General features: G+C 50.7%; 2 protein-coding genes and 2 non-coding genes across 10 annotated transcripts; 1 reads left to right on the top strand and 3 right to left on the bottom strand.

The window, feature by feature from the left end:
* On the top strand, positions 1-2,645 carry OST4 (oligosaccharyltransferase complex subunit 4, non-catalytic). Of its 3 annotated transcripts, none has more exons than XR_011255563.1 (4): positions 1-49; positions 1,173-1,494; positions 1,623-1,760; positions 2,408-2,645. XR_011255563.1 is itself a non-coding variant. In XM_069582839.1 (3 exons), exon 2 carries the CDS (start codon positions 1,624-1,626, stop codon positions 1,735-1,737), a length of 114 nt encoding a protein of 37 aa, XP_069438940.1. In that variant the 5' UTR covers positions 1,405-1,494; position 1,623; the 3' UTR covers positions 1,738-1,760; positions 2,408-2,645. The 3 variants fall into 3 exon arrangements, 1 of the variants encoding a protein (XP_069438940.1); XR_011255562.1 differs by lacking the exon at positions 1-49 and adding an exon at positions 593-858; XM_069582839.1 differs by lacking the exon at positions 1-49 and having other exon boundaries at positions 1,405-1,494.
* Positions 2,511-21,450, bottom strand: AGBL5 (AGBL carboxypeptidase 5). Of its 5 annotated transcripts, XR_011255561.1 has the most exons (17): positions 21,133-21,450; positions 20,308-20,392; positions 18,741-19,001; positions 18,329-18,500; positions 17,926-18,089; positions 17,061-17,238; positions 16,617-16,795; positions 15,748-16,204; positions 15,097-15,266; positions 14,642-14,777; positions 13,749-13,951; positions 12,916-13,130; positions 5,515-5,667; positions 4,321-4,433; positions 3,971-4,017; positions 3,347-3,477; positions 2,511-3,037 (listed from the first exon to the last, which is right to left on the bottom strand). XR_011255561.1 is itself a non-coding variant. In XM_069582837.1 (16 exons), the coding sequence occupies exons 3-16, from the start codon at positions 18,953-18,955 to the stop codon at positions 2,866-2,868; spliced, it is 2,658 nt and encodes an 885-aa protein (XP_069438938.1). In that variant the 5' UTR covers positions 18,956-19,001; positions 20,308-20,392; positions 21,133-21,450; the 3' UTR covers positions 2,511-2,865. The 5 variants fall into 5 exon arrangements, 3 of the variants coding, with proteins under 3 accessions (XP_069438938.1, XP_069438936.1, XP_069438939.1); XR_011255560.1 differs by lacking the exons at positions 20,308-20,392; positions 21,133-21,450 and adding an exon at positions 20,067-20,217; XM_069582837.1 differs by lacking the exon at positions 3,971-4,017.
* TRNAA-AGC (transfer RNA alanine (anticodon AGC)) lies at positions 20,576-20,648 on the bottom strand. Its single transcript has one exon. It is a non-coding gene; the product is annotated as a tRNA-Ala (tRNA).
* Positions 21,001-21,089, bottom strand: TRNAY-GUA (transfer RNA tyrosine (anticodon GUA)). Its single transcript is given in 2 exon segments — positions 21,001-21,036; positions 21,053-21,089. It is a non-coding gene; the product is annotated as a tRNA-Tyr (tRNA).
* Positions 21,451-24,409: the final 2,959 nt, after the last annotated feature.

The raw sequence follows: 24,409 nt of genomic DNA, 5'->3' as shown, positions 1-24,409 counted from the left end.
CCCAGAGCAGAGCTGGGAACAGACTGCTCACTGAAGGACACTTGAGGGAGTGAGTACACGGCTGGGGTTTCACTTTGTTATGTGCAGGGAACATGGGCTTGGGATTCTAAGTAGGAAACTTCTGGGAAATACTGGGTGGGGGCTGGGTGATGAGGTAGGGGAGGCCGGGGAACTACAGACCGCTAAAGGCAGAGACGGAGTTTAGGAGTCACTGGGCTGGAGCGTGGAGGACAAACTGCTGATGGTCACAAGTCAGGGAAGCCCACTCCCGGCTAGTGAGTGCACCCTTCACTCACTGTGCACACAGGGAGCAGTCAGCCCCCTCACCCAGCTATTCCAGCCCCATAGCAGCTCCTGTAGTTTTCTTTGGCTCAGAGAACCAGAGGCGTCCCCTGAGCCCTGGCCCCCCTCTACCGCAAAGCAACTGGCTTCCATTACCCCTGACAGCTCCAGAGCAACAGCCCAGCCCCCGGCCCCAGCCTGGCTTAGTGCCGTTCCCTTTTATGGTGAAGCTGAGGGAAAGCAAGAAGTGAGGGGGAGTAGGTTTGGGCTGGGCAGAGGGTTGTAAAGCCCCGGGCTGCCTCTCCCCTCAGGAGAGACCCTCGGACATCTACCCACTGTCATCTTTTTTTCTCCTCGGAGGCCCACTCTGCTTACCACCCACACGACCCCTTTTGCCGCTCCCAGCCCTTCCTCCTTTCCCCCCTCCCTGACATCCGGGGGGTGATTTCCCACTTGGCCCAAGTCCCACGGCTTGGGTTTTGATTGCAGGAGGGTCCGCCCTATTTCCGACGCCCACCTCTTGGGGTGGGATGGAGGGAGGGAGTCCGACTAAGGGAGGCACCGGTCAGATCACAGGCAGGATCGTTCTTTTTGGCGTATGTGGGGCAGAAAGGCTGGCGCGCCAAGGAGAGGGACCCGGCCGCCCCACTCCAGTCCCCATTCTACACCGCCTCTCATCCCTCTCCCCGCCGCCCGGGCCAGGGAGGGGGCCCTGAGGGCAGGGCGCAAAGGAAGCACCTGGCCGGGCCGGGAAGGGAAGGATGGGCAGCAGCGAGGGGGCCCGGGACAGGAGAGTGGCGGGGGTGGGGTGGGCAGGGAAACCGTCTAGGCTCAAGCCGAGCTCCTTGCCCGGCCCGGCCGCCGCACCCTCACTCTAGCCCACTCCTTAGCTCCAGCGAGGTTGCCCTAGGGCCGCTAACCTCGTTCCGGGAAGCGCCAGCTGCAATCAGCTGCGCCGCGCGGCGTCTGGAGTGCGCGTCCGCCCCGCGACCCACACGACGGCCCCTCCCTCTTCGGCCCGACCCAAGACCCCGCCCCTCGCGAGAGCGCCGCGGGAGCAGGCGAGACGCTGAGGCTAGAGAGCCTTACCGGCCGAGCCTCATACCCGGAAATGCCTGGTTTGGAGCCGAATTGGCGCTGCAGACTTCCGGTCCAGGTTTACTAGCTCAAGCTAGTCCCCAGACCGCGTCGGAGCCGAGCCCTGCTGATCAGGTAAGAGGCAGGCAGGCTCGATCCCCGACCCATAGGCGGCGACTGGACCAGGGCGGGGGCCAAGGACGGGTCCTGGTTTGGGCGAGGAGTGCGCTGGCCCGCGGCTCAGGCCCTCCTCTTCTCCTCAGCATGATCACGGACGTGCAGCTCGCCATCTTCGCCAACATGCTGGGCGTGTCGCTCTTCCTGCTAGTCGTTCTCTATCACTACGTGGCTGTCAACAATCCCAAGAAGCAGGAATGAGAGTGGCGCTTTTTCTGCCCCAGGTAACGGTCCGGGGCTGTAGCGCCTAGTCCCTGGAGAGTGAGCGGGAAGGCCGCGCCAGGGCCGGCAGGGTTCCAGACTTCAAATCGGAACGTGTTGGGCCAAGCGTGATATAGTCCAGAAATGGGCCCCTTTATCCGCACAAAGTAGCGAGTGCCCAGCCCCCTTCCCCCTTGAACTGCTCCTTGCTAGAACGGAGTGGGTACCGTCAACCCATTCAGTCCCCATCTTCATGTCGTTCCCGATTTCCAAGTGGATAGTATGGGTGCAAGGAGGTACTGGCACCCTAAGGAATAAAGGTAATGAGGATGCCATCCAAGTATGAGGATTTGGGCTCTTCACTTAAAATAGTCCTTACTTTTCCAAGGTTGTTAGGTCTTTAGGCATAATTTTTTTATGGGGGGGTTGCAGAAATAGAGAATTCTATTTCAGGGGCACAGGGCGCTTATGTAGGGGGTGGCTACTATAGACCTAAGTCATAGATAAGAGTGGGATGGGGGAGGTTGTATGAAGGGCTTGTAAACCAACCTGTAACAGTGGGTGAGAACTGTAAGGGGGAACAGGCTGGATGGGAGTTGATTCTGAAGGATAGCCCCAGAGGAAAGCTGCAGCATTTTCCTTACCTCAGGTCTTTCCCCCTCTTTTCTAGGGTTCCAGGACATAGTCTGAGGCAAGATGGAGGGTGTGAGGGGCCTTCACACTTCACTTCATCCCTTCTACCCATCACAGCATACAAAGCAACTACACCTGGATTTTTCCAAACAACTTTTATTTCCTCAAAGTCTTCCTTAACCCTATGGAACAAGAAGCTGCCACTGAATAGGGCCCAGTATAGGGGCTACTTTCTTTTCTACTCCCTCCCCCTAATATAAAAAAATATATATATATTTGTGGTCCCAAAATCTTGTGCTGTGGAGGGAGGGAAGGGGTGGCAGGTCCCTGCTTTGTCCTGTCTCAAGGTGATGCTTTGCAATGTCTCAGAACAGTGCGTTGGGTGTTCTAAGAAGTTACATAGAGTTGTCACATGGAATCAGCAGCTGAAAAAGGGGACTAGCACATTTGTCACTGTGTTCCCCATTGTGGGGTCATATCCTGGGCTTGAAGGCATCAGACCCGGGGAGAAACAGTGAATGGGGGAGATTTAGGGACAAAACAAACCTCGGTTTGGCCCAAGGGCCCCCCACTATAACAAATCCGAGACTGGGAGCCAGACAGACTACAGGAAATAGGAGAAAAGGCGGGGGCGGAGCGGGGCCGTGGGGGCCCGGCCTGAGGCAGCCTGCAACAGAGAAAAGAGAGGAATCAGGGTTGAAAACTCAGCCCTTCTTCTGGTCTTTTAGCCAGGGGCTGGGACATGAGACAGGCAAGATGGGGTGGTCTGATAGGGGTGCCTGAAGCCCTGACTGGAAGTTGTTCTCTTGTCTGCTGAAGACTGAGAGCATGATGGAAAAAAAGTCAGTGACTGGATTCTTAATGGAGGTACATTTAGTCTTTAAGGGGTCAAAGGGAGAAGGGGAGGAAGAAAATAGTCCTGAATGGCAGAAATGGGAATAAGAGGTGGAATGAGGGGCTGGACACTGGTGCTCACCGTGGTGTGCAGCGGGGTCCCAGCTCCGGCTCACTGTTCTTCTTGGTCTGGGGGATAGGGGATGTGGGGCCCGAAGAGCCTCTCATCCCTCTGCGAGTCGGCGGTGAGCCCTGGGCCAACCTGGGCCTAGCCTGTGTGGACAGGGGGAGGCTAAGAGGCTGGATTCTTCCTTGGACATTCTTGCTTCTAGGTTTCCTTCTAGTTTCCACGTGTACGAGTGTAGTATAGGGGTCAGCATGGGTACTAGGACCTTGAGTTCTTGGGCATTATGCCTAGCTGAGAGGGTCAGGCAGGATAATAGCTAAAAAACTCGGGTTCAGTCTATGATTATACAGTCCAAGCTTTACTTAACTAGGGGAGGCGGAAGGACCCAGCATTTATCCTTCATGGCTATACCACAGCCAAGATCTGGAGGAGTAGAAAAGCACGATGTGGAAAGATGTTGGAGTATTAGTAGGTCTGCTTCAGAGCCTTCACTGCCTCAGCCGCTGCTAGAGCAACTTAAGCTTCACCCATCCAGGCAGCTTCTGCCTGTACCCAACTTCAGTCAGCCTAGTATGGGGATCTGGACTGAATCGGGGCGGGTGGCACAGCTGGTCCTAGGAGCAGCAACCAGAGTGTTACCTGGGGAATCCGGGACCCCTCCTGGCGGGTAGTCTCCTCGGGCAGGTCTGGGCAGAAAGAGAGGAGAAGCTAAGGGCAGGGGCAGGCAAAGCCAAAGCTAGCAGGCTGAGGTGAGGGTATGTCTGGCAGGGATGCTGGGACTGGAAGCAAGCAAGAGACCTGGCTGAAGGGGATGGGAGGCACTTGACAGACAGGCATTCAGGCATCAGAGCAGCTCTCTGCTGTGGTTCTGGGGCAAGGATGTAAAGCAGTGCTGGGCATTTTCCCTCCCGCTCCCCAGGTGAATAGCGCCTTGCTGGGCTCTGCCAAGAGTTGTTAGCTGGGGGCTGGGGAAGACCCCAAAATGTTACCTGTAGTCGGGTCCTAATACAGGGGATCCGAGGTCCAGCCCCCAGCAGACCTTTCCCAATCACCATGACAGCCTCTGTCTTGTCTCCTGAAGACAGGAATGAGCAGCTGCTTCCTAGGGAACAAAGGAACCTGGGATCAGGACAGGGCCATGGAGAAGAGGTAACTTCCTTTCCATCCGGGTTTCTCAGTGCTGGCACTGGTGACATTTTGGACTGGATTATTCTTGGTTGTGGGGGGCTGCCTTGTGTGTTTCAGGATGTTTAGCAGCATCTCTGGCCTCGACTCAGCAGATGGCATTTCTTCTGCCTCCTCCTCACTGTAACAACCAAAAAATTTCTCCAGACATTGGCAAATGTCCACTGTTGTGCAAAACTGCCCCTCATTCAGAAGCACTGCATGCTCTAGTCTGGTCCAAGGGGTGGAATGGCAACTTGGAGCTTGACTCAGAACCCACTCAAGCTGAACTGCTTTGAATTTGTTAGTGTTATCCCAGTTGTGTGTGTAAGCATTTAAGGATCAAGCAGCACCAAGACCGGTGGATTCAGGGCTACCCATCGAAGAGTTAACAGGTTGGGCGTAGCAGGCTCTGAGGGAGGCAGAAGATGTCAGACTGGAGTCTTAGAAATCATCCCCATCCAGTCCCTTACATGGCTGGGTCTAGAACCTAAAAGGAAAGGAGATGGTCTAGGCTCTCTATGTGAATGACATGATCCCGTAACATGTGTGGTGATGATGGGTGAAAAGGCCTATGCTGTTTTCATTCTTCAGTTTTGTCTAATGTTGCCCAGCTCCTGGAGTCAGGGAGTGTAAATAAACAGCAGATAGGAAAAGTCCTCAGGTTCAACTGTAAAAATAAGATTAAATGAGATAATGTGCTTAGAGCAGTGCCTGGCACATAGTAAATGCTCAGTAAGTGGTAGCTTATTTTATTATACAAAGACATTCATAAAATTCCAGCTTCCTGTACAAGGGCATGGATATTAGTTTAGGGATTTAGGATAATCCAGGAGGATAACTGACGGCCCTGGTCTGGAGCGGCCTGCATAACAGGAAGTCAAGAAGGAGGTGCAGGTCATATGTCAGCAGAGCTGGAGGGGTTTCTTCAAGCCTAGTCAGGACTCTGGCCTACACCCTGGGAGGTAGAGAAGGAAGGAGGTTGACCAACCCAGACTTCAGTGGCAGTGAGTACAGACCTGATATGCTGAGTGAGTTGGGCAGTAGGCAGGAGCCCATGTGTGAAGAGGCTAGGTTAGAACTAGCAGGAGTTGGGGATGGGGCCAGGCTGCTTGAAGTAGGGCGATGGGTCACTGGCTGATGCCGCTGTCTCCTGTCCTGGCTTCGGGGCTCTGAGTAGAAGGGACACAAGCAGATAAAAGGGCAAATAAATGAGGTATTGTCACTCCACTGCCCCACTGGCTTTCCCTTGTCAGCAGATGCCTGTTTTCCAGCTTGTTATCATACCAGCATCCCTCTTCTGAAGTAAATCTAAGATGGGTAGAAAGACCTCATCACTTACTCCAGCTCTCCTTGTTCATCCAGCCCTCATCCTGCTTTATCTCTGTAGCTAACTAGCCTACTCACACCAGTTCCTTCTTAAGTTACTGAGCTTGGCTTTTTCTCCTCCCTCTAAATGCCCCTCTTCAACTACTTGTCCTGTCCCTAAATGCCAGTATCCCTCACCATTTTATCCTTCTCTCCTGCTCTTTGTGGTCAAAACTAAGTCTCCCTCTCGCCCTTTTTTCCTGAGCAGCAGTTCTGTCTACTGGTTGTTTCTACCTAGCAGTGTCTCATGACCCCTTGCTTCCTTTCCTTCTCCGTATCTTGGTGAAAAATCTGCTAGAAACTTTTGTTTCATCTTTCGACTCCTTCACATTTAGATTTGTATTTAACCCAAAACTGGACAGTTCACCCACTGCCTTCTCTTGAATTCCCTCTTTTTCACCTTTGCCATTACCAGTGTCCAGATACAATCTTTATCTCTTATCCAGGCTTTTAAAAAAATATTCCCCACTGGCCTCCCTAGCTTGAGTCTATTCCCTTTTGTAATTCATCCTTCACACAGGTGCCAGAAATTATTATTCTAAAATACAAACCTGATCAAAAATCATTTTGACTCAGACAGTGGGGAGATGCTAAAGGTCTTTTACAGGATAAAGTTCAAACGTTTGAACATGGCATTCAAAGCCCCACCTACTGTGGGTCCAGTTTACACACCCTCAGTAGGATGCTGACTTGATCCTCTGCTATAGCTTCTGTGGCTACTGGCTATGCTCTTCCTCTGCAATGCCTGTTTCTTCTTCCAGTGAACTCTGGACATCTTAATGTGTTCCATCTCAAATGTCACCTCTTTGAAAGCCTCCCTGACCATTAATAGTAAAATTAATTGTTCTCTTTTCTTTAAATGTTCTTTGTTCCCTCAGCAAGTAACTATTTATGGTTTCTGTCTCCTTAACTAAATGTTAGTATATGTAAAGTACTTATAACAGTGCCTGGCACATAGTAAGCGCTCAATAAATGTTAGCTAATATTCTAATAGAAACTTTGAGTTTCTTGAGGGTAGGGACCTGGTCTTTTCCAACACTATGTTTCGAACACTATATCTCAGGGCCTGTAAAGTACTGCCTGGAAAAACAAAGACCTTAAACATTTTGTTTGCCTGGATAGCAGACACTCACTGCAGACCATGAGCTGACTCAACAATCCCTGTCTAAGGGCATATGGTTATACTCTTAAAGGGCAGCTCTCTTGGTCCCTTCTTTGTGGCTAGAGCCTCACTGCTACAGATTCTGAAAGGTGGGGTCCCAGTTGGGTAGATGGTGATGAGAAGGGGCAGGGAGGTGCTCAGGCATGGCAGGTCCCTCTTCATCATAGGGGGACAGCAGGTACCAAATGTTCTCAAACCAAATGAGCCATTAACTTCTGTGGAGCTGACTTTGATGCTGGTTATAGGATGCCAGCTGATTTCTGATAAAGCAACATGTGTTACGTGTAAAAAGCCTCATGTAAAAAGTAGGAAGTAGGTAACAGTTTTATCTTGTCTAACTACACTAGCAGTGACAAGGGTACTTCAAGAACATTCCCAAACCAAATTTTAAAAAACTGATACTTGTATGAAAAAGGACGAGAAGAAAGGGAGAGATCTCAGAAGGAAGCTACTCTAGCTTTGAGGAGGTTGCCGAGATGCTGGGTACCAATTAGAGTATAAGACCACAGACAGGAGTCAAAAACAACCAGACCTTAGGAGCTAGTAAGAGTTGGCACAGCGATGCCAACAAAACAACCGAAGTCAGGGACTCATGGCCACAGTTAAATAACTTGAAACTTTATCCACCTCCAAAGACTCGAGAGATGCTGCACAGCCTAGATCTTGGTAATGGCTTCAGTTAAAACAGGGATGTCAAGATGATGTCAAGTGGCAGTGCACTTGGGTCACTTCAGATAATGAACTTTATGACAGAGGGAGAAACACCAAGAAATAGATGATCTGACACAGAAGGATGCTGGAACCATGTTAGGGGATGAAGCTTCACCCTACCCCAATAAAGGATAAAAGTGCAAGCAAGAGAGTGAAGGCCTCTGGGATGTTTGTAGGTTCCAGTAAGGAGCTAAGTGACACTCAAGATACAAAGCAAAATGAGCAAATGATATAAAAAATGCCAAGTGAAATCTAAAGATCAAGGGAAAGATATTAAGGATACATCCCTGGAATCCTGCCACTAAAGAGAGTTTCAGGATAGGAAACAAGTTTGGTTTAGGAGAGAGGCCTGATCTGAAAAATGGGAGGCATTTAAAGGTAGCACGTCATCACTTAAAAGCCTGTCTTAAGATGTGGCGGGGCCCTCTTGTAAATTTGGCAGCAAAAGCACACAGCCCAGCTTCTCATGTTTTGACTTCTGGGCCCTGGTGTCATCTAGGCTTATCCAGTCTCATTGTGAGAAGAATTAAAAGGAGGAGCTCCAATTCTTCTTGGTTCTAAACTATAGAAACGGCAGCTTAAGGCAGAGCGCAAGTGGTGATGGGACCAGCTGTGCATCTGTGACCAGTTCGGAGAGGGTGCAGCATGGTCATCAGCCCCAAGGTTCCATCTGGGAGTGGCAGGTCAGTCCTGGGCAGAGGCCCAAGATGCAGAGCTAGACTGCATCTCACCACCATTTGAGTCAGAATGGATATTCTGAGGGCTCACAATTCTGGAGCCCTTTGCCTAGGTCCGGCACCATCCCCACTTTCCCCAGACAATCTTTAGAACTGTCCCTCCAAGTAGTACTCAGGTCTCACTGGATCCCTAGGACTATCACAGACCTGATTAATGCCCTTTGAGGGGTGGATAGGCAGGCAAGCCTCCATTCACCTCCCAGCTTCTTGCCTTTTATTTGTTCAACAAATATTTGGAAATCATTTAATAAGTGCCAAGCATGTTGCTAGGTGATAAGGGAATAAACAGATGTGTTAGGAAACATTTCCTGCCATCAGGTAAGTTTTATTCTAAGGGCATACGGCTATTTAACATGAAACTTTTGTTTTCATGGGAAAAGGTAAAAGTGGTAATGGAGCTAGAGGCCTGGAGGCTTCCTGTGTCCTTTGACTCACTTCTCAAAGGAACCTCTTCTATTCATTGGCCTTGAGGTGCTCCACCAGAAGCTGCCAGCCAGCTGAGACAAGGCATCACGGAGGCCAGGAAAGAGTTCTGGTAATCTCAGCTTTAAGTGCCAGAGCTGGGATGGATTAGAGTGGCCTGGCCGTGGTAGGCTGATGGCTGAAGGCTCCCTGCTTTACTCTTAAGCCCCTGCCTGGTCTTTACACCAGTAGCCTGCTGTGTAGGCCGGAAAGGGAGCGCCTGGGGTGCGGTTTAGGGAGCTCCAGGTCCTTGCCTGATCCTGAGAGCAAGTGCCTTCTTCAGTCATGTGTCCTAGGCAACTTGCTGGTGTCTCTCTCCACCCCCAGCCCCACGCCCGCCAGGCCTTGTTTTCGTGAATGCGTAGCCAACAGGAGGAGGAGCTTGTTTATTCTCCGCCCTCTACCCAGCAGGTCCTCTGAACTGTCTGTCTTTGTTTTCACACCCCTAAACTGCCCACTTCAGCAATGACATTAGCTATTCCCCAGTGATCTGGCACTATAGCCAGGGGGGTGCTGGGAGGCAGGGCCTACTCAGGCTCTTTCAGCTTCCTGCCCCCGCAACATTTCTATTCACCCCAAGTTGGCTACTTTGGGGCTTCTAAAATGTCATTCCCCAGCCTCTGAGGACAGGCCCAACCAGACTAGTTAGTTCCCTGAGGCCCTGCCTTAAGCTGCTGGCTGGGATACCTAAATCGTTTTCTAGATAGCCCAACCTCATGTTCTGTTCTAGCCAATAAAGGACTGCCATTAACTAATCTACAGTTACATGGGATATTTTTTATGTATTAGTGGGAATTTTCTTAAAAATAAGTTCATAAGTAAAAAAAAAAAACCTTCAGCAATCCCAGTTTGGGGATTTGGAAGGTGTATTTACAGATGCTTTTTAGTTAGATCTCCATAGAGATGAGGGTCATGGTTTTCTTATCTTAGACGACAAAGGGTGCCTAGATGTGGTGAGGGCCCAGAGCCAGGTGTGTAGAACCAGGAGATGTCACAGAGCTACAGCACAGGACAAAATGAAGAAGTTTTCCCAGTGTGAGTTGAAGATGCCAAGTCCAGTACCACAGTATGCATCAGAGGTCCCTATCCCATGCCAAGGCTAGTCTCCCATCCTGGAGTCTTATCAGGGCCTTTGAGATGGAAGTGGCAAAAACTGGAGCAACAGCAAATCCTCAGGAGAACACAGGAGTCAAGATCCCTGGGTCTGCTCTTTCAGCTCCTTACAGTATTCCTGTCTGGCATTATTAGGAATCTTCCTGACCTCTTCAGAGATAGTTTCTTGTTCCTACAAATATTTATGCAAGTCCATAGGGTGTCCTGATTCTCAAACCAGCTCTCTTTCTGCATCTAAGCTCATTTGCTGCTGCTGCTGCTAATTTACCTGGGGGAATATAGCTTCTCACTTGGTTTCACCTGCACCTGTATGTGGAAGACTCTTAGATACAACCCTGATATCACCTTTCTGCATTTTGGCCTTTTCTGCCTGTGAAAGACTCAATTGTGTCCGACTCTTTGTGACCCCATGGACTACATAGTCCATGGAATTCTGCACACCAGAATACTGCAATGGGTAGCCATTCGCTTCTCCAGGGGATCTTTCAAACCCAGGGATTGAACCCAGGTCTCCCGCATTGTGGGCAGATTCTTTACCAGCTGAGCCACTAGAGAATCCTTTTTCTTCCTGTAGGACATCTCCATATAGGTAGCTCGTGATATCCAAGCAGGTCTAAAATAGATAAACAGCACTCTTCTTCAGACAATGTCTTAATGTCATCATGACATACTCCTTTAGCTTGTAACCATGAAGCTCTCTTAAGTCTTTCTCTTCCACCACCACTGAATCCCTCCATTTGTTTCTATTATATACCTTCATAGACCCTGGTACAGGCACTCGTCATCTCATGTATAAACTACTGCAAAGGACCCCATCTCCCATCCCTGCTAGATTTCTATATAAACAGTTCACAGACAGCTTGCTTAAGCAGATCTTTTGTTCCCATCAGGAGAAACACAGTCACTGCCATATTGTCTTTGTTAACACATAATCTTTTGTTTTCAAGACATTTCAGCTTCCTCCTCCCACCTTTCTTCCCGATTTCCACAGGGAAGGGTTTGCTCTTTGAATCAGCTAGTGTGCCTGCTTGTCGTCCTCTCTACACATAGAGGTCCTGGCTATCACTCTCATCTCTGGAGTGTTCTTATTAAACCATAAACCACACCCATTCCTCAAAACCACTTCTCAATTGATCATCCTTTGGGTGATTACTCTTGTGTTTATCTACAACAGTGGCTCCCCACTTGCTTACAGTGCACTTTTCTGCTGTGTTTACAGCCCTGTGTCCCTTAGGAAGTTTTGAGTCAGTCCATCAGCAATTACTTTGTACTGACTGTGCCTATTTTCTATTAGTTATTTGGGGAAAGTAACAAAGAAACAGCATAGGTTTCTCACTCAAGGAGCTTAATACAGCACTCTACATTGGGGTGGGGGTGAGGGGGTGGAGTAGGGAAGATGTTAATAAAATATTGACTAAAAACTGCCTAGAATCCTCCAATGATGACCTAGAAAAGGCTCTTTACTGTTTCCCTTTTGTAGTCAGGGAAGAAGATTTAGGGTTCATATTCCTTCATGAGTTAAGAGGAAAAGAAATTAAAAGAAGAAAAAGTATCCAGATTTAAGATAGGAAACTCAAGTATGCCAGAAGGCAAAAAGACCTAAGTTTGAATAACTACCACTTAATAGCTGTGCAACCTGGGACCAGTGAACCTTCAGCACCCTCAGCTTCCTCATTAGAAAAATGGAAATACCACCTATCTTCAGAGTGCTTGTAAGGATTAAATGAAATAAGTATGTGGTACTATTTTGTTCACTGTCTAACGCTATTTAAATATAAGGCATTATTACTGCTTTAATACTCAAACAGTGTACAAAAGTGTCCTTTCTCAATGAAGACAGACTGTCTTGAGTGGGGCTTGGAACCTAAGCAGAAGGTAACTATGGGGTCTGCCAGGGACAACATCTTATTGGTCAAAGCTGCTGAGGACCACTGCTCTCTCTCCTGTGGCTGCTCTAATTAGCGGGCATTTCCACAGCCAATGACGCCAGGGCATGTTTCTGCTCTGCACCAAAAGCTTTGTTGCAAGCTGAGCAGCTGTGAAGTGCTGACAAGGACAAGTGCAGCTTGAAGACCAGCAAAGCTCAGTTTTTAGTGTATAAACCTCTATACTCTGGCCAGACTGCTGTAGCCCAGAATCCACATACAATGTTGCTTTCTGATCTAGTGTTATTTCCAGGAACAGCACTGTAACAGTCGCCCTACTCCAGTCCAGGTCACTCCCAAGGAACAACTCTGAAGTCCCTTCCTCTTCTTTTTCCTTAAAGGCCCACCTGTTTCTGGTCAAGCAGGGTCTTAATGGCCAAACCTAGGGGCACAGTTGAGAGACTGTGGCTACTGCTGGAAGGGACTGGATTGTAAGCCTAGTACAGAAGCTGTCTGTAGTAGTTCCATGTTTCTTTGGAAAAGCTAGCATCCTTCCAACACTTTCTGAACAGGCTCTGAAGCCAGGAACAAGTTCAGCCATAGAGACCCTGGGTAGGATTTCTGCATGGTGCTGTGACTGACTGTGAGGAAACCTCCTTATCCTTCCTGCTCCCAAGACAGACCAGCCCTGTCCTTGACGTGGAGGCTCCATGTCTCAGCGTGACCCTGCTCTGGCCAGTGATTCTTCCTTGGGCACTTCCTGCCTCCCAGCATTGATGAAACCCAAGACCCCGGACTCCCGTCTCTACCACACAGTACCGTCTGGAGCTCGTGCCGCAGGGAACACCAAGGTCGCAGAAGAGGCTGCAGATTCTGCTACAAACTAATTTTATTGATTCACCCCTTGGTCCCAGGCCGAGTGTGCATCTTCAAGCTCTCACTTCCCCCAGCAATGCCCCAAACAACCAAACACCTGTTGCAGGGGCTCCCAGACTAGCTTACCTCTGACGGGGCCCAGCACCCGGTGGCTGACCTTTTGGGTGCTAGAGCCCAGGCCTGGCAGCCCCGCAGGCCGGCTGCCATGAAAAGGAAAGCTGGGGGAGTTCTTCATCTGTGGAGAATTTTGCTGGCTGCTGCTGCTGCCACCAGCACTTGTGCCAGTACTAAAACTTCGTGTGCGGCTCAAGGTGTTTTCAGAGCAGGAAACAGGCAGTCCGCTGCAAGAAGCAGACACCAGTTAATCCTGGGCCAGGAGGTTGTCTTGCATTGTCTTCCCTGGTCTGATACTCAGTACAGCATCACCTCTGTGGTAAAAAGTCTCAGGGACTCATTCTGAGGTGGCAGGGAGGAGTCTGTGTCCATGGATAAGGAATCTAACGTGGGGCATCTCAAGCTGCCTGGGGGCCCCTGTTCACACGTGCACGTTCCTGCTGAGAATATACTAAGAGCCATGTGGGCTAGCCCTGGGCAGCTTTAACTCCCAGTGAGGTCCCCATTGTCACCCTGGTGCTGCCCTGGCCCCTCAGACATTCACAACTACAGGAAGGTGAGACCCACCCCTGGGGACCCTCACCCTAGTTCTACTTGATTTTGAGCTCTGAAGCAGGGAATCCCCTAACCTGCTTTTCCGACATCTTGGAAGTATGTAGTGCTACATAAATGGGAAGAGGATCCCATTCCGAAAAATGCACTAACCTTCCTAATCTGAATTCACCCTGGAAACATTCACCACATGGTTCTTTTGGAAGTTGAGAATCACACAAATTCCTTGGAACTCTTTGCTCTAGAGCCCTGTTCCAGTGCCCCAGCCTCTCCCTCCTCGCTGCTTATCTTACTTGTTACTTCTGGGTGGGGTTCGAGAGCCTCTCTTCTTGCTGACGCTCATGTTCACAGTGGTGCTCAGGCCTCGGCTGCTGCGCACGTGTTTCAGCATCCAGGCCCGGAGGTTTGTTAGGCTGCTGTGCTCTGACAGCACGATCCGGGGCCACGGGTTGCACTCCGCCATGTCCAGAGCTGCAATGGCCATAGCTCGTCCCACCTGTGGGGAGTCCAATTTGGCTCAGTGTCTTGGTCTTCCAACCCAGGAAGCTGTTTCCATACATGGGTGCTGTGTTGGCTTGGGATGCACAGCCCACTGGAAAGGAAGGAGAGGCCAGCCTCACATTTGCTCAATGACTATGTCAACTGTGGTGCTCAGGCTGTTTACTGCAAAGTGAATTTAGGGCTGTCCCCTAAATGGCTGCCCATCTGGGGCCCTCGTCCATTATGAGCAGGGGCAGGTGGGCTTTCGGGACGGCCCCAGGGAGGAGTTCCACCAGCAGGAGAAGGCACTGGGATCTCTCCTATAACCCACAGTTGTTTCTGTTCCTCTCATGTGCCCCAGGACACCGGGATCATCAGGACCTCTGTAGAGGGGGTACTTTGAACTCACGAGGGAACTATCCAATAGAAGGGGGAAGATAAGCTCACAGGCAAAGAATGTGACTCAGCTGTGCTAGGAGAGTCTCTACGGCAGGGCTGGGGGTCAGAGTAGCGCCCATTCATCCCGATACCTTTACAGTCAGAGGCCTAGTGCCTATTAACTGAGGAAAACCGCCACCATGGTTGAGAGGTGAGATGGCGACAGTGGTGAGCCTTGCCTCAGAGGACCTGAGAGTCAGGTGGCAGAGGTGAAGGCCTTTCCAGACTTTGAGGTTTCCCTTTCCCCACGCATCCCCTGCATTCGTACCTGCTCAAACAGTTCCACAGTGTATCTGGAAGGGAAGGCCGGCGGGGGAGGGGGGCTGGCACGCCCGTTGTCATGGCAGGCGGCAGGGATGCTGTTTACTGAGCGTCCAGTGTTGTAGTTGCATTCAAGTGTGTAGCTAAGACACGGAGACCTTTATCAGACAGAATCTGGACAGAACCATGGGGGACAAACTAGGCGGTCTATGAGACAATCAGCTGGGGTAGAGTGCACAAATAGAAAGGGCTGATCCCCAGCAACTAGCAACTGACCCTGGCACTTCATCACAGAAGAAAGGTCCCCCAAAAGGTAGTGTCCCAGCCTAAAGACAACCACACAGTTGTGAATCTGTCCTCTGGAAAGACTTCATCCATCCCCTGCCCCTCACACACCCTACACTGGGTTATTGTTTTCTTTGGGCAGCTATTTCATCCACTGTATCTCAGTTTCCACCCAACCTGTGGATTATCCCTGAGGCTTTGTAGATTGCAACCCGGCCGCTTCCCTCTTTAGACTGGCCATCTCTGCGGTCTCGGGCATACATGTTCTTCTCTGAGAAATTGCAGCCCTGGAAGTCAAAGTGGGCTGAGTTCAAGGAGATGAGCTTTGGATACAGCATATTTTCCACCTGTTTGGGTGAGGAAAAAGGCAACTCAGACGGAGAGACAGAGAGAAAGAAAGGATGGGGCAAGGAAGAGATGCCTAGTGTGGGGTCATGTGCCTTCACACAGCAGACAGACACCTTCAGAACCCTCAGCAGTAGTCAGCATTGCTTACATCCTCACTGAACGTTTGACAATATTTCTAGGTATTGGGAAGGCTACCTCTTTTTAAGCCCTTCTCTCTGATAATATAAAATTCTCCTTCTCCCCTGGTGTTTGAAACTCTAGAAAAACTATGATGCTAGTAGCTTGACCTTTCAGAGGTCATGATGTAACACAACAAGGTGCTGCCCCTTCTTGGCCCCTGGAGTTCGCTCAGAATAAGCTGCCTCTTGTCAGCCCCAGGCCTTCCTGCCAGAAGGCCCTCTTTCCTCTGTTCATAGCCTGAACTTCATCTCCTGACTTGTAACACTCCCCACACTCACATGACATTCTGCAGATTCCCACCTGGGTGTTCTCGTCACTAAAGCTGTTTCCATACATGAAGCAGCCCCTTTTGGAAGCATGTCCGTGCAGGTCCACGTAGTAAGCAACACCACTCTCTCTTGGGGGGATGGCATCAGGGGCCGGCTGTTCCACCTCAGCTGACTCCTGTGGCGTAATCCACACGCTGTTGGGCTTCTGCTCGGCTGCCTCAGTCTGTGTCCACGCCTCAGGTTTATCCCCGCTGGACGAGCGCCCAAGGTGAGCTCTGTTTTGGAGACTGTCAGCTTTCTCAGGGTCAGAGAGGGGAGCATCAGGAGGGAGATGGGAACTGTGCTGGTGCTCAGAGGGACTCTGGGAGTTCAGCCGGGAATGCACGTGGTGGTAGAGAAGCACAGCTTTAGCCCCATAGATGGCCGGGTGCAGGACTGCATCAGGCTTCAGGTACTGACGGTTCAGATTCACTCCACGCGAGTCTGTGCTGCAGGGAGACAAGGACCAAAGCAGGGGCTTGAGGGCTGGGCCAGTGAAGGAGACACGTGGCAGATGGAAAGGAAACTGACTTATGAAACGAGAGGCTGAAGCTGCAACAGGAAAGACAGAACTGATGCTGGCCCTCTCCCTGGTCAGCTGTTATCCCTCCTATAGAAAGCTAAAAGACAGCTCCCTCTACCCAGACGCACCTATGGATATGCTGGCTTTACTCCCCTATAAAGTGCCACTGGATGGGATCCTATTTGTTCTCGGCTCACTGGATGATCACAGGGACCTGCCTGTGTTAGGGTGCAAGAGGACTGGGAACACAGACACTACATACGAGGCTAACAGCTGGCACTGAGATTCAGGTTATAAGGGGACTGGGATCAATCCACGTGGCTGGGCACGCCTCTTACCGGTAGTGACCCCGGACGACCCCATCAGGATTCAACATGGGAATCAGCTTAAAGACAAACAGGCGACGTAGGGTTTGGGCCCGGGGGTCGTCAGGTCGAAGAATGAAGTCCAGAAAACCGTTGAAGACAAAGCTAGATGGAGTCTCCCCGGGGTGTACCCTACTGCTTAAGAAGAATATCTGAGGTGAAGAGGAGAGCAGTTATTAGGTCATTTGCTCTATATACCAGGGTAACCATGTGGGGATGGCGGTGGGATGAGGTGCAAACAGCCATTGGATTTCCAGCTGGTTGAGTATGCAACTGGAATAGGAGCTGTCACACCTGCCTCAGAACGCAGGCTGAGGTCGTGTCTACGGGGCCAAGGGATAATATGGCCTCAACCTACCAGCAGTGCCTGCGGCTGGGCCAAGGCCAAGGTACTACCTTTATGCTATTTCTACTCACTCTCTTGCCTGTGAAACGGAATGGTCGGGGGGTGCTGGCATCAGGAAATAGCTGCTCTAGACGGGGCTCTCGATCTTCTCGAAGCCCATGGCAGGAACTGATCGTCAGTAGATCTACACGAAGTCCATCCAGAGAATAGCAGAGGGTCTCCCGGTGGTAATAGATGGTATCCAGGGGGCTGTAGATGTGAAAGTCATGAAGCCAGAAGTCCCTGAAGTCCTACCAACCAGTGGGCATGGTCACCAGCCCAGGATTTGTAGGATCTGGTCCTTCACCATAACCTTTGGGGCCTTCTAGTCCCTCACAGTGTTAAATGAGCCTGAGGATTTGGGTTGGGTCTAAATTGTCAGTGGAGAAGAAAATGGCAACCCACTCCAGTATTCTTGCCTGGAAGATCCCAGGGACAGGGGAGCCTGGTGGGCTGCCGTCTATGGGGTCGCACAGTCAGACATGACTGAAGCAACTTAGCAGCAGCTACATTGTCAGAATGCAGGGAACAGGACAGGATGAAGTTAAAGTTCTATTCCCCAGTTTATGGTGCCCTAAGGTAGGCTACTTTGCATAGACACGTAGAGGTGGCCTCTCTTGGGGCAGGAAAAAACAAATGTGTGCTGCACAGTGGCAATGCTGGCTAAATTCTGGGTGACTGATGGGAGCTGGGATATTAAGAGACTTGAAGTAGGCAGGTGATGAGTGGATGGTGGGATGCCAAGGTCAAGGTCACACAGAAACATCTGTCGGGGGTACCCGAAGTCCCACATGCTGTACAGAGGTTTGGGGTCAGGGCTCTGAGGGCAAGCTCCAGGAGTACCAGAGGTGCTCTGCGGTCCAGGACTATGTGACAGGAAAAGAATGGGGTTGGCACCTGCTGTGGGTAGGGCTGTTCTCCAGAAAGCGCTGGTCTAGCTGGCTTAGCAAATCCTGGCAGTCACTGTAGGAGAACGGGTAGCAGAAGGCGAAGAAGGTGGTAGCCCCACGGCCTTCCACGAAACGGTGAATGAAGGATAACACAAACTGTGTCTCTGTCATCTGAGGAGCAGAGGAGGAAGAGGGAGGGGCAACACGCCATTGGTGTCAGAACTAAGAGCCTACTGGGTCGACCACCAGGAGCTGACCTCACACCCTCATCACTTTTACCAACACTCTTCCCTCTGCAACACGCCGTGACAACCAGCTCCTTCTGGGCTTCCTGAGGCAGGGGCTTATCATGGACTCCAGCTGGCACCAGAGGGACCCAAGTCTGTCTTTCCTCCTCATGGAAAATTTACCTCAAAGGTGGGCCGGTCTCTAATGCGTTCCCAGCGTGGCCGAGTGGGCAGTGTACGCACAAAAGGAGCCATGCCCTGGGAATACAGCTTGCTTTGCTTGTTCATGTTCATGATATTGATCTTGATGAGTTTCCCTGGAGTTCCTCCTCGGACGCTGAAGTAGAACCACGACCTGAGGGCCAGAGTAGGAGAGACATATCATTCTACACAGGAGGGTTGGAGAGGGGCTATGTGGGGGGGTGGGAGTGGGGGACTGGAGCAAGCCAAACTGGGAAAGGGCTACTAGGTAGAGAATGAGGGGGATGGGGTGGGAGAGGAAGGGTGGCGTGCTGGCACGAACTCTCAAAGGGCTAACAGAAGACGCAGGGCCCACCTCTCTTCCTTCTTCCACCCTCCATTACTTTCTTCTTACCTGTTCCCATTCTCAAATTCTGTTTCAGCACAGTCTGGTCGGGTCCACACATTGAATTCATAGTCAGGAGAAGAAGCAATGCTGCTGGTGGAGGCTGATGCCCCACCCGCTACTCCTTCCCCATCATTAGACACAGATTCCACCTTCTCCACATGGGCTAGGTTCCCTGAATCAAAGCGAGAACTGAACAGCAATCCCCCACAGCGCAGCTCCATGATGGGGCTGGGAAAGCATCCTCCTGCACCACTCAGGCCCTGAGAGCTGGGGAAAATGTGGGGTAGGCAGGAGAGGGAAGAAAAATGAAAACGTGTTCTTTGGATATCGCTGGGTAAATCAGAGCTCCTCTAAGGGAGTACCATAAGAAGAGGCTCTCTTCCCCTTTAAAAAAGGAACATGTGGCCCTCCGGCAAAGGCCAAGAATAAGCAATATTCTGTCCCCACACTCAGGATTATAACTGACTTCAAAGGACCCTATTTTACCACAGTGTGGCTATTCCAAAATGAAATACTCAATGACTTAAGTATGTCGAGAAACACTAGACTCTAAGCTTCTTTGCAGCCCTAAGATGAGAGTAGAGAGGTCCAACCGCCCAAATCTAGCCATGATACACCAACTACAACATAACGCCAGCTTGAAAGATGGGCCACTCTGTACCTCCAGTTAAGAGCAGAAGGGAAAGAACCAAGTTTCTAACTTGAGATTGACAGCTCTCTCTCTCCACTCCTCTGCTTTCACAAGTACTGACCCGGCATTTTTCTGCTGCGCCCTGAGCCCTGGAAGGGCTGGTTCTTTTTTTTTTTTTTTTTTTTTTTACCCCATGCCTATTAATTATGAAAGAAAACTAGACATGTGGCCCTTGCCAAGCCAAAGTTAACTGGGCAGAAGCCACCTGCTCACATGGAGACTGCAGCTTAATCCCCCTAAGGGTGTTCCATACCGCCCCCTAAGCACCGAGGCCCCTGAAAAAGATAACCTGGTAGTTGTGGGTCAGTAATCGGTATTCTGAGCATCTCTAAACAAAAGTGGCCCATAGAGACCTACTTGGGGACAGGGGATGGCTTCTCGACCCACGACTCCGAAGGACCCTCACACCAGGACCGAGCTTGCCCCGGCTCGTTGGCTTGGGATGGGTAGGGGCGGACTCACACTCGAGGGAGGCTAACAAGGCAGGGCGTAGGTGAGGCCACGGGAGTGGGGGCGGGGCGGGACCAGCCTGAGCGAGGGGCGGGGTGGCCCAGCCGGGTGGGCTTCCAGAGGGGCTGCGGGCCGCCGAGGGCTGAGAAGGGGGCGGGGCCGGGGCCCGCACGCCACGCAGAGCCCCTCACCTCTCTCCGGGCCGGTGATCCCGCTCCCTCTCCCGCTAGCGAGGCGCCACCTGGGCCCCGGCACCCGGGCCCTCCACCCAGGACCCAAACAAAACCCGAGCGCCGCGGTGCCGGGACCCCGCTCTGCCAGGAAACAAGAAGTCTCACGCCTATTGGCCGCGGGCACAGCTGGCTACCCGCCCAGTAAGGCGCGCTGCCATTGGTCAGCACACCGGGGTTCCCTCGCACGTTTAGCGGGTACCTGAGCCGGTGTTTGCGGGCTCGACCCGCAGGCGCGGCTGGAGGATTCCACCTGCGTCTTCTCGGAAGACGGTTAACGGCCTTTGCTACCGGGAGGAGAAAAAGGCAGTGATCAAAAAGGACCCTGGAAAAGACTCACCTGCAAAATAAAAGGACCGCGTGTGAAGCTGGTCATTGCCTACCGTACTCCTTTGTGTATTACAAAACACCCACAAGGTTCAGCCACTCGCGGTTGGGGAAGTCTTCCAATGCATGGGGCAAAAACCGATTGGAGGATGCGGGCATCGATCCCGCTACCTCTCGCATGCTAAGCGAACGCTCTACCATTTGAGCTAATCCCCCAGCTGCTTTTGGCTGCTTTCCTTTTGCCTTACAGGTTGTTCTGCAGTGTCCGCTGACCAGTGGACCCGCCGTGGTTGGGGAAATTCATTTGGCTTAGCACCGAGTGTAGTGGGACCCCGGACAGGATTTTTTAAAGCAGGCATATAATAATTACACATAAGCAATAATAAACCTTATTTAAAAGCACAGATTAGCAGCAGTCCTTTGCATGTAACCCACAAGACAGCATAACCGTACCTCGAGTGTTTACCGCATATATGTTTCAAGGAACACCGGCAGTGCGCAAACTCAGTGGGTTTCTAGGTAAGCTTTTCTCTTACGAGGAAGAGAAGGTTAAAAAGATCTTACGAAGTCCTTCGAGCCGGAATCGAACCAGCGACCTAAGGATTGCCACAGCTCACTCACTACAGTCCTCCGCTCTACCAACTGAGCTATCGAAGGCCCCGCTGCTAATGGTGGCTGCTGCTGTCCCTCTAATACTTACCAAGGCCACACTCCAGGGTCTCAAAAGCTTTGAGGAGGCCTAGCGCCCACCTTCTAAAGAAGCTCTTCCAGGCTGCACAGAACAGAGGAACCTGGAGGCAGAAATGCGAGCAAAGGACTCTGCCAAAGGACCCGCTTTCCAACCGGGACCAAGGAAACACGGACCACACAGGTCCCTTCCGTTTCCGTGCTTTTTACAAAACGATAGCCCCCGACACGCCACCCGCGGTGGCTTCTACAGTACTGCGGACGCTTAGAGACCCGGCCCACGACCCTGACTTCTGATCTCTCCAGCCTGGCCAGCATGCCCACTTGCTCTACTCTCGCCAGGCGCCTGCGGGGTTTGCAAAGCCGAAGGCTTACGTTCGCTATTTCCGCCCCTCGTTTCCCTCCGCTGTCTCCGCGGTCGCTAACATAGTCCTACTTTCCTCCTGATAGGAAGGACATTCATTCAGTCAATTAACCCATGTTTGTCGGGATCCCTTCCTCCTATGAGCAAGAAAGATACAAACCACGGAGCTGCTGGAGGCGAGCGGGGCGGCCCAGGGGCGGACGGCGCGGGACGCCGAGGGCTTAGCTACGCCCGACGCGGCCGGGGGCCGGGCGGGAAGTCGGGCCGCTTGCCTCCCCTAGACCCTCGCCCCTGCCGGCCTCACACCTGCGTCTCCTTCCAGGGGCCTGGCGTGCCAGCCCACAATCCTTTGCCCACCAGAAGCTCCCGTAGTTTTAAAACAAAGAAACGCACCTAGAACCCATTTCCTGTGTGCGGCTCGGCTTTCTGTGTGGCAGGGTGGGTGTGCGGGGAGACCGATCTCCACTGCCTGCTCTGCGACCACCGCCTGAGCTGCCCCGGGTCACAGTCTCCCCGGGCGAATCCAGGTCAGACGAGGGTTTCAAGCCCCTGGCGACTCCGACATTTTGTGGGGTCCCTCAGCTCAGTTCAGTTCAGTCGCTCAGTCGTGTCCGACTCTTTGCGACCCCATGAACCGCAGCACGCCAGGCCTCCCTATCCATCACCAACTCCCGGAGTCCACCCAAACCCATGTCCATTGAGTCGGTGATGCCGTCCAACCACCTCATCCTCTGTCATTCCCTTCTCCTCCTGCTCGCAAACTTTCCCAGCATCAGGGTCTTTTCCAATGAGTCAGCTCTTTGCATCATGTGGCCAAAGGATTGGAGTTTCAGCTTCAACATCAGTCCTTACAACGAACACCCAGGACTGATCTCCTTTAGGATAGACTGGTTGGACCTCCTTGCAGTCCAAGGGACTCTCAAGAGTCTTCTCCAACACCACAGTTCAAAAACACCGATTTTTCTGTGCTCAGCTTTCTTTATAGTCCAACTCTCACATCCATACATGACAACTGGAAAAACCATACCCTTGACTAGACGGACCTTTGTTGGCAAAGTAATGTCTCTGCTTTTTAATACGCTGTCTAGGTTGGTCATAACTTTCCTTCCAAGAAGTGTCTTTTTATTTCATGGCTGCAATCACCATCTGCAGTGATTTTGGAGCCCAGAAAAATAAAGTCAGACACTGTTTCCACTGTTTCCCCATCTATTTGTCATGAAGTGATGGGACTGGATGCCATGGTCTTAATTTTCTGAATGTTGAGCTTGAAGCCAACTTTTTCACTCTCCTCTTTCACTTTCATCAAGAGGCTTTTTAGTTCCTCTTCACTTTTTGCCATAAGGGTGGTGTCATCTCCATATCTGAGGTTATTGATATTTCTCCCAGCAATCTCAATTCCAGCTTGTGCTTCATCCAGTCCAGCATTTCTCATGATGTACTCTGCATATAAGTTAAATAAGTAGGGTGACAATATACAGCCTCGACGTACTTCTTTCCCTATTTGGAACCAGTCTGTTGTTCCATGTTCAGTTCTAACTGTTGCTTCCTGACCTGCATACAGGTTTCTCAAGAGGCAGGTCAGGTGGTCTGGTATTCCCATCTCTTGAAGAATTTTCCACAGTTTGTTGTGATCCACACAGTCAGAGGCTTTGGCATAGTCAATAAAACAAAAAGATGTTTTTCTGGAACTCTCTTGCTTTTTCGATGATCCAGCGAATGCTGGCTCTGGTTCCTCTGCCTTTTTTAAAACCAGCTTGAACATCTGGAAGTTCATGGTTCACGTATTGCTGAAGCCTGGCTTGGAGAATTTTGAGCATTACTTTAGTAGCATGTGAGATGAGTGCGATTGTGCGGTAGTTGGAGCATTCTTTGGCATTGCCTTTCTTTGGGATTGGAATGAACACTGACCTTTTCCAGTCCTGTGGCCACTGCTGAGTCTTCCAAATTTGCTGGCATATTGAGTGCAGCACTTTCACAGCATCATCTTTCAGGATTTGAAATAGCTCAACTGGAATTCCATCACCTCCACTAGCTTCATTCATAGTGATGCTTCCTAAGGCCCACTTGACTTCACATTCCAGGATGTCTGGCTCTAGGTGAGTAATCACACCATCATGATTATCTGGGTCGTGAACATCTTTTTTGTGTAGTTCCTCTGTGTATTCTTGCCATGTCTTCTTAATATCTTCCTCTTCTGTTAGGTGCATACCATTTCTGTCCTTTATCGAGCCCATCTTTGCATAAAATGTTCCCTTGGTATCTCTAATTTTCTTGAAGAGATCTCTAGTCTTTCCCATTCTATTGTTTTCCTCTATTTCTTTGCATTGATTGCTGAGGAAGGCTTTCTTATCTCTTCTTGCTATATTCTTTGGAACTCTGCTTTCATATGGGGTATATCTTTCCTTTTCCCCTTTGCTTTTCGCTTCTCTTCTTTTCACAGCTATTTGTAAGTCCTCCTCAAACAGCCATTTTGCTTTTTTGCATTTCTTTTTCTTGGGGATGGTCTTGATTCCTGTCTCCTGTACAATGTTACGAACCTCCATCCACAGTTCATCAGGTACTCTGTCTATCAGATCTAGTCCCTTAAATCTATTTCTCATTTCCACTATATAATCATAAGGGATTTGATTTAGGTCATACCTGAATGGTCTAGTGGTTTTCTCCACTTTCTTCGATTTCAGTCTGAATTTGGCAATAAGGAGTTCATGATCTGAGCCACAGTCAGCTCCCGGTCTTGTTTTTGCTAAGGTCTTGTTTTTGCTAACTGTATAGAGCCTCTCCATCTGTGGCTACAAAGAATAAAATCAATCTGATTTCGGTGTTGACCATCTCGTGATGTCCATGTGTAGAGTCTTCTCTTGTGTTGGTGGAAGAGGGTGTTTGCTATGACTAGTGTGTTCTCTTGGCAGAACTCTATTAGCCTTTG

This window comes from Ovis canadensis, chromosome 3, assembly GCF_042477335.2.
Source record: "Ovis canadensis isolate MfBH-ARS-UI-01 breed Bighorn chromosome 3, ARS-UI_OviCan_v2, whole genome shotgun sequence".
Classification (NCBI taxonomy): Eukaryota; Metazoa; Chordata; class Mammalia; order Artiodactyla; family Bovidae; genus Ovis; species Ovis canadensis.
Note: the sequence above shows the minus strand (reverse complement) of the source record. Positions and strands in the feature narration are given on the sequence as shown.

Excerpts from the sequence above, each read along its gene's own strand:
- OST4 (XM_069582839.1), top strand. The coding sequence starts at position 1,624 with ATGATCACGGACGTGCAGCTCGCCATCTTCGCCAACATGCTGGGCGTG.
- AGBL5 (XM_069582837.1), bottom strand. The coding sequence starts at position 18,955 with ATGGAGCTGCGCTGTGGGGGATTGCTGTTCAGTTCTCGCTTTGATTCA. Across the intron at positions 18,501-18,740 it reads GAATTTGAGAATGGGAACAG|GTCGTGGTTCTACTTCAGCG; the intron begins GTAAGAAGAAAG and ends TCTGGCCCTCAG. Across the intron at positions 5,668-12,915 it reads GGTGCTGGGCCCCGTCAGAG|AGCCCCGAAGCCAGGACAGG; the intron begins GTAAGCTAGTCT and ends CCTTCTACTCAG.